Genomic DNA, 16,364 nt, shown 5'->3' with positions numbered 1-16,364 from the left:
GTTGAAGTTGTCAAAAAATTGGTTTTATTGGGAGACAATTCACACATGTCTCCATATTTGGTTCTGGAATGCTGGAACATCTAAAGAAGTCTTACTTCAAACATTTTGAAATCAGTAAAAATGAGAAACTGTACACTACTGAAGATACCACCAGTATTGTAGTTTGGCAACTCTTTACCAGTAACACATAATCGAATCGCGCCCACCCAGTTAAAATCGGAAGTCAGAAGCGTGGGGGTTGGGAGATATATTTGATGAGTTATCAATATATCGAGAAGTGACTAATCTAATCTGGCTGATGATCATAGGAGGTGCTTCGCACGCCGTTCTGAAACGTGATCTGATACGAATTCATGACCGAGCGTCTTCAGCTAAATGAGTCCACTAAAAATTATGTGGTCAGCATCCAATGTCAAACACTTACGGAGCTATTGATTTCGGGAATTAACATACAGCAACAGATCCCTCCCCCTTAGTGAGGTAGTGATGCCCCTACGACATGGCCAGCCAGAAGCTTAAACCCAACAGGTTTGTCGTTGGTAAACACTCTTCTGATACCTTGCTATGTTTAGCAGCGTCTGGTCATCCTTTATTACTATAACGAGCCATGAAATACAGTATAGTAATCGTATATCAAAGTACAATCGAGATCTCAGTTCTTCCTAAACTTTATCGTTCTTTTTGCAAACGTCCTGGACAAGAAAAACAATAGAACGTGTAAGTGCATGTCTAAATACACTCGTACGCGTAAAGACACAGAGTGATATGATTTCCTTCTAAATACGCTGCTTTGATGCTGTCGATGCTGATGCTATCGTTTGTGCCGTTCTTATCAACTATATAGTACTTAATTTCACTCTGAAGAACTTTGAATGGTCCTTCATATGCTGATTCGAGGGGTCGTCGATGTGAGTCTGGATGTACGAAGACATGTGTACTGTATCTTAAGTCATGTTGAACGAAAACATCAATCGATTGAGGTCGAGTGGAGACAGGTTTAACTGTACGCATTACATTTGTAAGCCTGCTCACATAGGAGTTTAGATCCATATTCACTGGAGAAGATGAAGGATCCTCGAATTCTCCTGGAATTCGAAGTGTCGTTCCATGAATGAGTTGAGCTGCAGTGTATCGAATGTCAGCTTTCACTGCATTGCGAATACCTAATAAGACGAATGGAAGAGCATCGGTACTCTGCAAAACGTCTGCAGCCGATAGTAAGGCTTTTAGTTGTCGGTGAAAGCGTTCTACCAACCAGTTTGCTTGTGGGTGGTAGGCGGTCGTTCGGCAGCGAGTGATTCCTAGTACTGTGGTCAGACAACGGAAATGTTCAGATTCGAACTGGTGTCCGTGGTCTGCAGTGATGGTTCAAGGGTAGTCTAAATTCGCTATCCATCGTTCGACGAAGGCGCGGACAACTGTCTCAGAAGTAATGTCCCTGATAGGTACTGCTTTTGACTATCGAGTGAAATGGTCTACGCAGGTTAAAAGATAAAAGTATTCATTTAAATCTGGCAAAGGTCCCACCACGATTGGGCGATCCATACCTGTAGATGTGTCACATAGTAAGGTTTCCTTACCTGTTTCCATCTGTTTGATACGCAGTTCTAGAGTTGTTGAGGATAACTCGTGCTGAAGATCAGTGTCTTCCTTTTAGGCTGGGCGAGTTTAAGAAGGTCGATTCTTTGAAAACTGTTCAAGGAGCTAATACGAGACAAGGTGTCTGCAACTACATTGTTTGCTCCAGAAATGTGTTGTATATCTGAAGTAAACTGCGAAATGTAGTCTAGTTGTCGAGACTCTCGAGGTGAGTACTTGTCAGAGGATGAGCTTAAAGAGAAGGTACGAGGTTTGTGATCGGTAAAAAGCGTGAATTCTCTTCCTTCGATGGAATGTTGGAAATACCGTACAGCACAATACATAGCTAGGAGTTCCCTACCGAAAGTGCGACACCTCGATTCAGTGTCTAACAACCGTCTTGAGAAAAATCCTAAAGGTTGCCAAGAGTGGTTAACCCATCGTTGTAAGAGTCTTCGGATTGCTGAGTTGGATGCGTCTACTGCGATACTGATGGGTGCTTGAGTGTTCTGATTTGCTAGCAAGGTTTCCTTTGCAATGTGTTCCTTAATTGTGGGGAACGCTTTCCGCGCGGTGTCGTCCAAATTGACGGATTTCGCATTTCCACGAAGTTGGTCGGTTAGCGGTTTCATGAGGGATGCGCATTTTGGTATGAACCGTCTATAGAGACTTACGAGACCGTTAAATGTGCGCAATTGCTTAATTGTGGTCGGTTCTGTGTAATCCACTTTGCTTTTTAGAGGTCAGATGCCTTGGTGTGTCCTAGGAAGTCTAAGGAGTTGGTTCCGATTTGGCATTTCTGAATGTTTACAGTAATGCCATGCCTTTGAAGTCGTTCGAAAACAGTGTCCAGATGCTGGGGATGAGATTCTCTGTTCGGACTTGCTATCAGACAATCATCAACATACGCTTGTACCAAGTTGAGACCTCGGAAAACGTCATCGATGAACCTTTGGAAGGTTTGAGCAGCATTTCTTATCCCGAAAGGCATTCGCAAAAAATTCGTAGAGTCCAAAAGGAGTTATGATAGCGGTTTTTGGAATATCGTCAGTAGCCATAGGGATTTGGTTATAGGCTTTAACCAAGTCGATTTTCGAAAAGACAGTTGCACCTTTCAAGGTAGCTGTCAAATCGTGAATGTGGGGCAACGAGTAACGATCGGGAATGGATTTAGCATTCAGACGCCGATAATCACCAGTTGGACGCCAATCGTTGGTGTCCTTTTTAGGGACCATGTGCAAAGGAGATAACCATGGGCTGTTTGACGGCCGAATGATTCCTAACTCTATCATGTGATCGAATTCGTTTTTAGCCAACCTTAGCTTTTCGGGAGCCAGTCGGCGTGCTTTCGGGAATGCACCACAAATGTAAGAGAATTAGGAAAAAATTGTGAACCCACAGAAAATATAGAATTGGAAGAGTCTTTCAACAAGTGATCCGGTTGATATATCCCGACGAATCTTTTTACATAAACTGGTAATCACAAAACTACAAATCGTACGATTGTTGGATTTTCGTTAAGTTTTCAACTCAGTAGATTATTTTATCACGTTGTGTTTCCTTAAAGTGTGTAAAGCAAAAAACAGCCATTATCACCTCCATGTAATCCCTTATCCTGACAAAGTCCACGTGTGCATAAAGAAATCATGTTGATAATCCTCGTCCTTGAGGGATTAACTATTGGACAGGTGGGCAAAATCAATTATGTTTGAAACATAGGGTAACGTGCTCTTCTTATTTTAGTATCCAGATTCTGTATTGAAATAAAGCGCTTTATGTTGCTAATAGACTACTGGTTGCCTCTTCAGATTATTTATTAATAATTCACTGCTTAAATGACACTTCTAAGAAGTTCACTGTTTATTCCATTCTTCACGATCGTGAGAAATGAAAAATAAAACAATGTAGTCTGATGTATTGAGAATAGCTAAGTTTCCACTGTAGATATTATTAAAATTTCGGATTTGGAGCTGTTGATTCTGGGTATTCGGGCTTACTGATTGATCATGTATTTGCAATGGTTGTTTCCAAGTTTAGCATATTCTAAGTAGTGTTGATTTTTTCTCCTCTCCCCATATTTAATGAAAAACTCTTTCAAATGTCCAGCCAGCTTTCGGAAAGCAAACTTATGTTGGCTTCTACTTTGTATTGATCTTAACCATACCAGCCTGAGAGTATCATGATTCATATGACGGTTCAGTATTATGTATTTCTGTGTGACTGCCCTTGTTTATTTGTACTTACTACTTCATTGTCGATGTGTTTACCATCCGTTTTCTGACAATCCCGCGCTGATGTTTCGATCAGTAAAGAAATGATAACTTCACGATTTAATGTTCACCAAGTACTCGTGCTCATTCTTGGATAATCATTTATCCACTTTACTGGTTCACAAAAATCAATGTCAGCTTCATAGTATTGGTATGTTCGATATAGTTCATTGGAAAATATTTTCACTGGTTGAAACAAATATCCATTCTGAGATTTACTCCTAAACCACTTGTACTTATTTATTTAGACATGAACATTGGTACGAGGGGGCACCAAATATATATGCGTCACACAAATCAAATGATTTATGTGAGGACTGGTATGCTTCCCGAGTGCCCAAACAGGAGATGGTTTTCTCGGGGAGGGGCACGCCCTAAGCTTTTGACCTACAAGTCTAATCCACAAGGCAGTGGAGCAACGTAAGGAGATGCAGTCCCATGGTAGCCGGTGACCAACAATTGTCTCATATGTTGTTTGTTTCCCTGGGATCCTGGAGCCCATGTACACCATTGGTTTGGAATCAGGGTTTTCCAACTCCGCTTGGTGGATCCTTTGTATCCACCAACCCAGTTAAAGCGCCGGACATTCCTTCCGATTTCGTAAACAACAGTAATGCCACAAGAAGGCAGTGAGTAGGACCTCCCTGGCGGTGGCTGTATACGCGTGGTCATGTGAGAGCATTTGAAGAGGGAGATCTGACTCTCTCAACCCTCGGTCGTACCAGGGTATTTGGAGGTAAACTACTTGTACATTTGTTATAGTGTAATGTAGATCATTTGTTCCCTTCTGGTTTTCAATCACGTTAGCAAATTTAGCACTCTATATTTGATGACCAAATCATACTGAGAGAAACATTCACTAGGTTACCAGATTACTTGCTGTTTCATTTGTCTACAAGTTCTTGTCCCTCTGCGTTCTAAACATTTTGCTCGGAGGTTCAGAAGCCATGGACTTCTTCGCCCATGATCTGTTGGTTAGGACTGTCGCCGTGTTTTTTTATTTGTCTTTATTTTGCGTGTTTACGAAAATTTTTTTTCCTGATCGCTTCTAATATTTCGTCTATTTTACCTAACAATTGTCATCCCATTTCACTTTCCTAAATTTTCTACTTAGATACTTAAATCTATGGCTGAGAACAACGAAACATATTGTCCTCACAATGATTGTGTTTCTGAAATCAAGAAAATATTTTCAGATATCCCCTTGTCAGAGTTGGATGACGATACACTAGTCAATAATTTGTTGGAACGGTATGTTCCCATATTATCTGGACTTTACGTCCAGATCTGTTTCCGTCTTACAAGTGATCGACTATGCCATGTCCTATTTTGTTGCTGTAAATTTTATCGGCGGATCGGTTGACGAGTCTTATGAGTTTGATGGATGTTTCCAGTTGGCATTGGAGGATCTGTGCTGTGAAGGCGAATATCCTTTCAGACTTACTAAGTCACTTAGTTTGTTTTGGTTGTGTAAGCGGTTATGCAGGAAAATGTCCATGGTTTCTCAAACTCTTGTATGTTAGGTGTTTTCTCCAACCATGCTTTTGTTTCAGTCATTCCTGTATCATTTGAATTATTTAAAATGCATTTATTTACATCAGTACCTGATTGGTGATGAAAGGTCACCCAAACTAAAAAGTGAATTTCAAGATATTATCAACGTGTGTACGTAATTTGGATATCTAATAAAGTCACTTACTAGGTGAGGAATGTCTTGATTCTACCCACACTACTGAGGACGTAATTCAGTACTTGATGTTATCATCATATCTGAGTGCTTTCTATTATGAATATGAGGCTTCTAAAACCTTCGCCACAAGATGTTCTCAGTATTTAAATATCGACGTAAAATTTTGTGGTAAACATATCAATTATATATTTCACAAAATCAACAGGTGCCCTAGGTAAATGTACCAGATTCCAGGAAAAGGAAGTTGCAACTCTCACAGTTAAAGTTAACAGAGTGGTTGAAAGTAAGGACAACAAAACTTCAGGTAACTGTCCATTGCCGCAGGTAATTGTATTTTACTTTAATATATATTTCCTTAAGATAATTTCTCTCGGTGACGATGTACTTCTCAACAATGTGATATTTAGTACAATAGAGGAACAAATTATTCTCTCTAATACTGAGCAGTCTTTCATTTTATTATTGTGGTAAGGTGATTTTTATAACATATGTAAATTCGGCTAGTGAACTTCATCGTCGTCACTATCCACGAGATGATATAACAGAACAGCAGTGTTTAGCTTACATCAATACCGTTATCCGGGCTATTTACCCGGATTCTGAAAATGAAATAAAAAGTAGTTCTTCTTGGCCTATTGCCACAGAAACATTGTTTAGAAGAAGTTTACTGGAACATAATTCTGTTAGAAGAACTGAGCGTGCATTATCTCAGTTAGAGGTAAAAATTCTATTGTATCTTCGACCAGAATGCATTAATTGACTTATTTTAGGAGTTAAGCTGTCAGTTTAAGAGAACTAGTCCGTCGTTTTCTGAGAGATCTCCCAGTACCTTCTTCCTTTCCAGAATGCCGTCTATTTGGACTCTCCAAGTAAGTGACTTATAAGCACTTAACTGTATCTACTTCATTTAAATTTTCTCACACACACAAAGGCAGTTTGTATAGATTTATAGGAATCAATCTCAGACGTTTTAAATTATTTTTATTTAATGGGTTACGTTTACTGAAAACCAGCAATAATTAACTAAATTTTCATGTTTGACTGAAAGGATATATGGGCTAAATTGTAATGATTGTTAAGGTAAGTAATATTAACATTATCACGCTCAAGTTTTTATTTGTATACGGCATATTATATTTTAGCTAGTGTGTAGTTTGTTTTAGACATGCCTTTATCAACGCGACTATAAGCGTTTTTCAGCTTAAAAGTAATCACAATCTTTTTAAATATTATTAGCTGTCTCCGCTGTGTGGTCATGCTGGGGTCCATTTATTACGCACTATTTTATGGATGTATTTTGTACCACAAAACGGCGAAATATGACTTTTCTAGATGATGTTGAAAGACTTTATTTTCAAGTTTTATGTTATATAGCTACTTTGATCATTTTGCGTAAATGTTATGTCCAGTCGCTTGTCTTTTTCGTAATGTCTTTACATATTCCATTACCTAGGACAGAATTTGTTGTACTGATTGATTAAGATGAGTTGTTCAAATATCTCGGAACCAATACTTAGACACCACGTCGGAAATTATTTGATGGTAGTTTAATGCTTTTCGCTTATCAGTTTTTTTTGGAATTTCCGGGTTGGAGTTGGACGGATGCTATCAAAGTGTGCACGTGTATCCGAACACCTCTATTCCATCCGCAATCGAATGGCCAGGTAGAACGTTTTGTTGGTACGTTCAAAAATGCTCTAAAAATATCAGGAGGGGAGGGGGGCACCGAAGAGATCTCAGGGAGGTTCTTGTTTACCTGCCGTTCTACACCGAACTCTCAGACAACAAATGGGGTCTCTCCAGCGGAAGCGTTACTGGGCAGAAAAATATTGACACATTTTGACAGCATCCGTCCGACTCCAGCTCTTAAGCCGCAACGAAATGTGATGATGTAGAAACAGTACAATCGTCATCATGAGGCACGAAAACGATTATTCAGCGTGGGTCAAAAGGTACTTGCTATAAACTATCGAGGAAAACATCCTACATGGATAGCTGGTCGGATCGTGCAAAAGAAAGGAAATGTGGTTTACGAGGTGTCCGTTGGTTCAGAAGTCTGGGTGCATCATGCTAACCAACTGAAATCTACCTCGATCGCCAGCAACGAAACGCAGCATCGATTACTTCTTGATGTTCTGCTAGACACATTTGAGATTAAAACGCCTGAAACAGACAGGACAATCGCTGTGCAAACGAAGGATGATACAATGTCCTTATCACCTAAAAGGTGGACAAACCGGAAACACAAACCAGTAAAGCGGTTGCAGGTGAACCATAATACCAGATCCTACGAATCTGCTCAAAGGGGAGGTGTTAGCGGGAAATAAACCCGACCGTTGCTGCTACCTTGACGTGGTGGTTGGGCTTGTCTATCGTGATGATCCAATCGGGCTATGTTGGCTGGAACAATCGTTCCTCGAGGTCCTACCATGCCAGACTGGTCGGTTGAAGGGCGGTAAGACTAAAAGCAGCAATCCCAAGGTCCGAAGGCGAAGTCGTACTGCCGACTGTACAGAGGTGTGACGGCAGTAAGGTGTTTCCTTCAGACAACCAGCATGACAGCGATGCTGCCTTCCCACAAGGAGGGGTGGGGTTAGAAAAGGTCGACCCTAAAAATGCACACCTCGCCTTATCCCACGGATTTTCGTCTCCGGCGGTAAGGTCCTTTGAAGAATGGAGCTAACGTGTCAAAAATCCCCCACAAAAAGGCCGTGCGTGACCGGCCTCAAGCAGTTGTCCCTTGGGCACTGCGGTCACGCTCCCAGGTCGTTATGACCAACACTAATCCAACTTCTTTTTCAGGTCCCTCAAGAAATACCCTTCCACGATGTGGGCAGCCGGGAAGTGATACTAGCCCTCATACCCATAACTGCACACGAGACCAAGTTGGTCACTTTCAAATCCTTCCTACACCTAATAACACTCTTATCTCCACGACTAACCCTTCCCACGTCCTTTTGTCACCTCGCACCGCTAGGGCAAACGATTCGAGTACACGGAACGTTATTCCTGGTCTCCTGAAACCACACTCTAAACTACATGTAGGAACTTTTAATGTCCGAACATTGTGCCAAATAGGACAACAGGCTTCCTTAGCTAGGACTCTAGAATCTTACACCATCGGTGTGTGCTGCGTCTCCGAAACGCGCATACAAGATCCGAGTAGTGTCATTCATTTGACCTTACTATGTCGTAATGAAGAACCATCTTGATACACGCTTCGTGTATCTGGAAGCCCTGATGCTGCTTCCCGTGGCCTCGCTGGAGTAGGTATAGCATTAAGTCCTAGGGCAGAACTAGCTCTTTTAGACTGGATCCCAGTAGACAGTCGTCTATGCGCTGTCCGACTAAACAGATCAGTAAGGACTCGGAAAGATAGGGAAACTCGTCGTTGCCTCTTCGTCATCTCTGCCTACCCTCCCACTGACTGCAGCTCAGACGATATAAAAGATGAGTTTTACAGGAAACTTTCTGACCTTCTCCGAAAAGCTAGGCGTTCTGATGTAGTAATAGTGGCTGGTGACTTTAATGCTCAAGTAGGTAAACTAAATGAAAGGGAAAGACACCTGGGTGGATCTTATGGTGTCGTGGCTAAAAGGACAGATACTGGCGACTGTCTGTTGCAGCTGTGCTCAGATAACCGCCTATTTCTTGCAAATACTAACTTTAAGCATAAGGAAAAACATCTTTTGACATGGCGACCCCCGAATTCGTCCCAACGTTGGACCCAATTAGATCACATCGCTATCAGCCACCGATGGAGGGGCTCGATAGAAGACTGTCGCTCATTCTGGAGCACATGTTTAGACTCAGATCATGCTCTAGTGCGAGCACGTATCTGTCTGCGTCTTACTGGACGCAGGAAAGACACTGCAGGGAAGCCTCTAAGGGTTCTACTTAATGATAAGCAAGCTAAGAATATATTTCAGGAACAACTGGAAAAACAGTTAGACAGACATGCAAGTTGTGCCCACCCCGAGGCAGCGTGGAATGACATCCGAAAAGCTGTGGAAACAGCAGTGATATCCGCTAGTAAGGTAAGTCATAAGGTCAGGGAGAAACAATGGATCTCGGCAGCATCTACCACACTGATAGATGCTCGAAAACTCATCCCACTTGGCTCTGAACATAACGAAGAGCGGAGTCAGCTTAAGCGAAGGCTAATAAGAAGCCTACGCAATGATCGTGAACAGTGGTGGGTAGCGAAAGCAAGAGAGATAGCAAAGGCAGCGGCAATAGGTAACAGCAGACAGCTATTCAGACTTATTAAAGAAACCGGCATTAGGAACCCAACTATTAGCGAAACTATCTCAGACAAAGATGGGCATATCATTCATTCTCAATCCAGGAGATTGGATCGATGGGCAGAACACTTTAGGGATCAGTTCAACTGGCCTTCAGCCACACTTCAGTTACCCACGATCCCCAGTTGTCCTGAATGGCAAATCGATGTAAGTCCTCCAACTCTCTACGAGGTTGAAAAAGCTATAGGAAATCTAAATCGAGGGAGAGCAGCAGGCCCTGACAGGTTGACCCCTGAGATTTTTAAGGATGGTGGTCCAGTACTAGCGGTGAGATTGACTGAGGTCTTAGGTAGAATCTGGGAACTGGACGTAATTCCATCTGACTGGTCCCAATCACTGATTGTGCCAGTCTATAAGAAAGGACAAAAGTCCTCCTGTGACAATCACAGAGGGATCAGTTTGACTAATATAGTGTCTAAAATATTAGCTTCAATAATACTAGGTCGCCTAACCAAAGCTCGTGAAGAGCAGACTAGAGAAAACCAGGCTGGTTTTCGACCTGGACGTGGTTGCATAGACCAGATATTCACCCTACGTCAGGTCCTAGAACATAGACATACATTCAGACGTCCCACAATAGTAGTATTTCTTGACCTTAAGGCGGCATTTGACTCCGTGGATCGTGAGGTTCTATGGCAGTGTTTGTCACTGAAAGGAGTACCAAAGAAGTACATTAACCTCATAAAGGCTCTCTACTCGAACACAACTGGTCGAGTTAGAGCCTATGGCGAACTGTCATCAGAATTGGTTACCTCAAGTGGTGTTCGTCAGGGCTGTCCACTCTCCCCATTCTTGTTTAACTTTGTCGTTGACATGCTTTTAGAGATATCACTTTCATTATCTCAATCTCCTGGAGTTGAACTTTTACCGGGAGATTCACTTGTTGACTTAGAATACGCCGACGACATAGTTTTACTTGGTGAAGACGCTGACAACATGCAGAGTCTTCTGACCACTATAAGCAACAATGCAGGCATGTTCGGAATGCGATTCTCTCCCTCGAAGTGCAAAATGTTACTTCAGGATTGGGTTGCATCGACACCTGAACTAATGATAGGGAGTGAAGTAGTTGAGTGTGTTGACTGCTTCACTTATCTTGGGAGTCTCATCAGCCCTTGTGGTCTGGTGTGTGACGAAATTTTAGCACGGATACAGAAGGCTCGTCTAGCTTTCGCCAACTTGCGTCATTTATGGTGCAGGCGAGATATCCGTCTAGCAACAAAAGGACGGGTTTACTGTACAGCAGTTCGTTCCGTCCTACTTTATGGCAGTGAAACATGGCCGATAAGAGTAGAGGATATTCGTAGGCTACTAGTATTCGATCATAGGTGTCTTCGACGCATTGCTCGTATATATCCGGGTAAGTAATGCAGATGTTAGGAAACGGGTACTAGGTAAGGATGGCAAATCGATTGATGAAGTAGTGAAACTTCATCAGTTGAGATGGCTGGGACATGTGTTACGTATGCCCAACCACCGACGTGCAATGCTTTATGGTGTAGGAGCAGGTTGGAAGAAAGCTAGGGGCGGCCAGACCAAAACATGGCATAAATCCATGAAGTCGCTGACAAGTGGACTGGGCCGTGTTGGTAGGTGTAGACTACCTGGTTGGGATTCGTGAGATGATAGCAACCGATGGTTAGAGACCTTGAATGACATGGCTCAAAATCGTTTGCAATGGCGCAGGTGCATCCACTCTTTGTGTTCTACCAAATTCTAATCTTCTGAATTCTTCATGTCCATATCCTTTTTCTCTTTCCAAATTTATTTCACCGTATTATACTCCTTCAATAACATCTTCAATCCCTTATCTTTCACATAATGCTTATACTCTTACTACTTCTACCAATATGGGATTTGAATCGACAACTGCATCTCTGTGCTAATGTGGTATGGCAACTCGAACTGATGTACGTACGTACGGAGTTCTACGTTGTAACTGACTGACTGACTGAAACCGGATTAAGGCACGTTATGTGCATGATCGTGACGGCGCGCACTGATTGGCTGATTCTAAAACCAATCAGCTCTGGCAGATTATTGGAGAAGCATCTAGAAGCTTCTTATCCATATACTATAAATATATGAACGTTTTTCTAACGATTGATTGCTGTTCACCTACCCTTGTTATTTTGAATACAATTTCGTTCCTGTTCAACGTGTTCTGATTTTTGGGGTCTTGTCGAGTGTCATTGTATAAGAATACTAAGCAATAGGAGTAGCTGGGTCGTTTTTTAGCAAAACAACTATAACTATGGCGACGGGGAAAGAAACGAAAATTCATTCAAAATGCCGATATCAGACGACCAGCCCAACCGAATGCTGCAACAACAGGAAGCACAACTTGACGCACAAATGCGCTTGTTAGAAACTCTGACGCAACAGCTTAACATTCACTGCTCGAGTTCACATGCTACTTCAAGTACTTCTTGTGATGCAGTTGCCAGCAGCATCCAATAATTCTATTATGACCCCGAATGTTGAAATACATTTCTCACGTGGTTCAAGCGTTGGGAAGACACATTTAGAGCAGAGTTCTGTAAACAAGATGACGCATGAAAGACTCGACCGTTGATGCGCAAGTTGGGAAGTCATGAACATGCACGCTATGCTTATCATATATTACCAAAGTTACCTCGAGAGCTCAGTTTCGAGGAGACAGCATCTCAACTGTCTGAGATATTCGGTGAATCCTCCTCACTGTTTAGTATTCGCTATCAATGTCTTAATTTGGTGAAACGAGAAACCGATGAATATGGTGCTCTAGCAGATATCGTTAACAGAGAGTGTGAAAGGTTCAAGTTACGCTCGTTGACAGAAGACCAATTTAAATACCTTATATTCATCAAAGCTCTTCAGTCACCACAAGATGCTGAGATTCGAACCAGACTCCTAACTCGTTTGGATCAAGATCCTAACAGATGAGTGTAAACGGCTACAGAACATCAGACACGACAATCAGTTAATTGAACAGGCAAATCCTAATTTAACCTGCATTAGTGTCAATGCTATTACTAGGTTAAAAGTTCAGAAACCGAAAACAAGTGGTAGCAAACCAACGACTGCATGTTGGTTATGTGGTGATTGGCATTATGTATGATTCTGCCCATTCAAGAAACATAAATGTCAGATGTGCAACAAACGTGGGCATAAAGAAGGTCATTGTCCTCCAAATCGTACGTCTCAGCCTAAGCAGAATCATAAACGTCCTCGATACGTAGTGAAGTCAGCCGAATCTAAATCACTTTCTCTGGTAGCAGCCTTCCAAACAGACTATGACATTCGGAGGAAGTATGTTACGATCCAGATTAATGGTGGCTGGAAATTTTCATCATGGAACATCCAACAGCAAGCTGCACAGTTATAAAACTGCGGCAATTATTCAGTCGTTTCAGGTTTCTAGAACAAATAGTCAGCAACAACGGCACACAGTTTACGTCATTTATCTTTTCAGAATTTTGTCAGCAGAACGGAATCAGGCATATCCGAACAAATTTCTTCAAACGATTCATTCATGTAATGATTTACAAAATTGTCTAGAAGCCCAGTGTGTTTGTTTTTGACGAAGCACTGTATAACAATAACAAGTTATATTATTTTGTTTTTGATTTATGTATGTACTACATTTTGAATGAACTAGTACTTACTTACTTACCCCTGTTACCCCTCGTGGAAGAGCATAGACCGCCCACCAGCATACTCCATCCGACTCTGTCCTGGGCAATCCTTTCCGGTTGCTGTTGGTCCTCTTATTGTCTGCTTCCAATTCTCGACGCAATGTGTTCTTTAGTTTTCCACTTTTCCGTGTCCCCTCAGGATACCGAGATAGCGCTTGCCTTGTGATGCAGTTTGGCGATTTCCTCAATGTATGTCCTATCCACTTCCAACGTCTTTTCCTAATTTCCTCTTCAGCTGGAAGCTGGTTTGTCCTCTTCCACAGAAGGCTGTTGCTGATGGTATCCGGCCAGTGAATGTTGAGTATTTTGCGTAAACAACTGTTTATGAATACTTGTACACTTTTGATGAATGTAGTAGTTCTCCAAGTTTCAGCTGTCTTGATATTCGTTTTGAAAATGCTGACTTTGATATTGGTTGACAATTGTTTTGAGTCCCATACGTTCTTCAATTGTAGGGTTGCTCTTCTTGCTTTGCCAATCCTTGCCCTTACATCTGCATCAGATCCTCCTTGTTTATCAATGATGCTTCCCAAGTACGTGAATGTCTCCACATCTTTCAGAGTTTCTCCATCAAGTGTGATTGGATTTGTGTTTTCTGTGTTGCATTTGAAGATCTTGGTTTTCCCCTTGTGTATGTTGAGGCCTACTGCTGCAGAGGCTGCTCCTACACTGTTTATCTTGACCTACATTTGTTAGTGTGTATGGGATAGAAGAGCTAGGTCATCTGAGAAGTCCAAATCGTCTAGTTACATGCAAGCTTTCCATTTTATTCCTTGCTTCCCCTCAGATGTCGAGGCCTTCATAATCCAATCAACCACCAGAAGAAAGAGAATGAGGGAGAGTAAGCAGCCTTGTTTGACTCCGGTCTTCACTTGGAATGAGTCTGTCAGCTATCCTCCATGCACGACTTTGCAGTGCAGTTCGTTGTATGAATTCCGTATGATGTTGACGATTTTTTCAGCTACTCACTCCGTAGTGTCGAAGAAGGTTCCATAGGGTTCTTCTATCCACTCAGCCTAACGCTTCCTCATAATCAAGGAAGTTGATTTATAGTGATAAGTTCCATTGAATTGATTGTACAGCGATGATCCGTAGTGTTGCGAGGCCGATCCTTACGGAATCCGGCCAAACGAACTAGTAGCAGTTATTACATTGTGGAATATTCCTTAATTTCTTAATTAAACTTCTCTTTTCGTCCAGGTTGAGCAAGGTCGACTACTTATGAAAATAGGATGTTACAAAAGTGCTCTGGACATTTTTCTGTTATGGGACAAGTGGTCTGAAATAATCGAATGCTATATCCACCTAAATAAGAGAGAAAAAGTATGTTCTGTTTTTTTCACTGGAGGTTTCTGTGTGTTACTTATCCAGTTTTTTTTAAAAATGATACTGTATATTGGATAAAATCACCACCCTTGTGTATATTCTATGTTACAACATTCGGTCAGTTATCACAAACAATGACTTTAAAATATCTCATAATACAAGTAGTGACTGTATCTTAAGATATCAATACGTCGGACTTATTAATTTCAGATAAATTGCTCACTGGGTAGAATGATCGTGTTAAAAAAATGGTATTTTTTTGATATCCCGACGAGTGGCGACACAAATCGCAAATCTATCATTATTATACTAATGACTATTTTATTTCAGTAACATTAGCATTAGCAGTATGCACCACACTACGTGGAAAATCAACATTAATTTATTACTGAAATGAACACAAATAAATTCAAAATATTCTGATTGCGGCCTTTCATATCTTCTCCTTTGTGAAGTATTTTAAAATCTGAACTCGTTCAGTCATCAAAAATGAAACTCAATAAAAAGTTGTCTAATAGTATCATCACTCAATAGTAGAATATCATGTGCATGTTTTATGTAGTTAAGATCATGAGTCAATTGAAGTTAGACCACCGTGGAAAACCTGGAAGCACTGGACGGCCGTTTCGTCCTATTGAGGGACTCCTCAGCAGTGCGCATCCACGACCCGGCCTCGCTGGACTCGAACCCAGGACCTACCAGTCCCGCGCCAGAGCACTTAACCGATAGACCACTGAGCCGGCATCCAGCAGTGTTAATGTCTAACCTCAACCAATCCACGAAATTGCGCAACCAACTTCCATTGTACTGAGGTAGATACCTGTCTCTACCTGACATGGATTAGCTCCACTAGCCACGGCTTCTCCCTGATAATTTTCAACGTAATAAGACCGCCAATCAGAGAGCAGCGACTTATTGATCGGACCAGTGATACACGGAAACTGTATGAGCAGTCTAGAGTACTTATCGATCCTGCTTTCTGCCTAGCCCAGCCAGTTCAGTCCAGGACACCAATAAGAGCCTCTGCAGTATGAATCATTATATTTTAAACATGCTGAGTTTATATGCCAATCTAACAGACCACATCGTACCAGAAAATAGAAAATAACATTTGTACCAGATTCAGCCAAATGTGGCTGTGAATAAGGGAGACAGTAAATGATAGTCAGGGCATAATCGAAGAATGGCAAATCATATGACAATGGGAAGATACAAGTAAACAACACCAAGTGAATTTAGACTTCACCTCATTGCGCAAGCAGATGGCTATCAGGACTCAGTAGCTAAGTGAATAACGTAATGGCGTTTGAAGCGAACGGCACTGGGTTCGAGTCCCAGAGTGAACATCAACTCTGAGATGCAGGTACATCCAGCTGACGAGTCCCAAATAGGACGAAACTCGTGTCCTGAATTCCACTGCTAGCCACTATCCATCTTTGCTTATAAAGCTTGTGACTTAAGGCAACTTCTAGGCAGTCCGCATAGGATACACATATGCCAACAAGAGACTGATCAATTG

At 41.7% G+C, this 16,364-nt stretch overlaps 1 protein-coding gene across 1 annotated transcript in view; it reads left to right on the top strand.

The window, feature by feature from the left end:
- The first annotated feature begins 4,965 nt into the window (after positions 1-4,965).
- Smp_152860 (hypothetical protein) overlaps positions 4,966-16,364 on the top strand; it is a 30,902-nt gene continuing 19,503 nt past the window's right edge. The window contains exons 1-9 of the mRNA XM_018794078.1: positions 4,966-5,099; positions 5,134-5,362; positions 5,402-5,513; positions 5,551-5,706; positions 5,744-5,862; positions 5,899-6,005; positions 6,043-6,256; positions 6,309-6,407; positions 14,720-14,842. Coding sequence (XP_018648526.1) covers positions 4,975-5,099; positions 5,134-5,362; positions 5,402-5,513; positions 5,551-5,706; positions 5,744-5,862; positions 5,899-6,005; positions 6,043-6,256; positions 6,309-6,407; positions 14,720-14,842 — 1,284 coding nt within the window. The 5' untranslated portion in view covers positions 4,966-4,974. The remainder of the gene's footprint in view (positions 5,100-5,133; positions 5,363-5,401; positions 5,514-5,550; positions 5,707-5,743; positions 5,863-5,898; positions 6,006-6,042; positions 6,257-6,308; positions 6,408-14,719; positions 14,843-16,364) is intronic.

Source organism: Schistosoma mansoni, chromosome 1, assembly GCF_000237925.1.
Source record: "Schistosoma mansoni strain Puerto Rico chromosome 1, complete genome".
Lineage (NCBI taxonomy): Eukaryota > Metazoa > Platyhelminthes > Trematoda > Strigeidida > Schistosomatidae > Schistosoma > Schistosoma mansoni.
The sequence above is the reverse complement of the archived record's forward strand: the minus strand, read 5'-3'. Positions and strand labels throughout refer to the sequence as shown.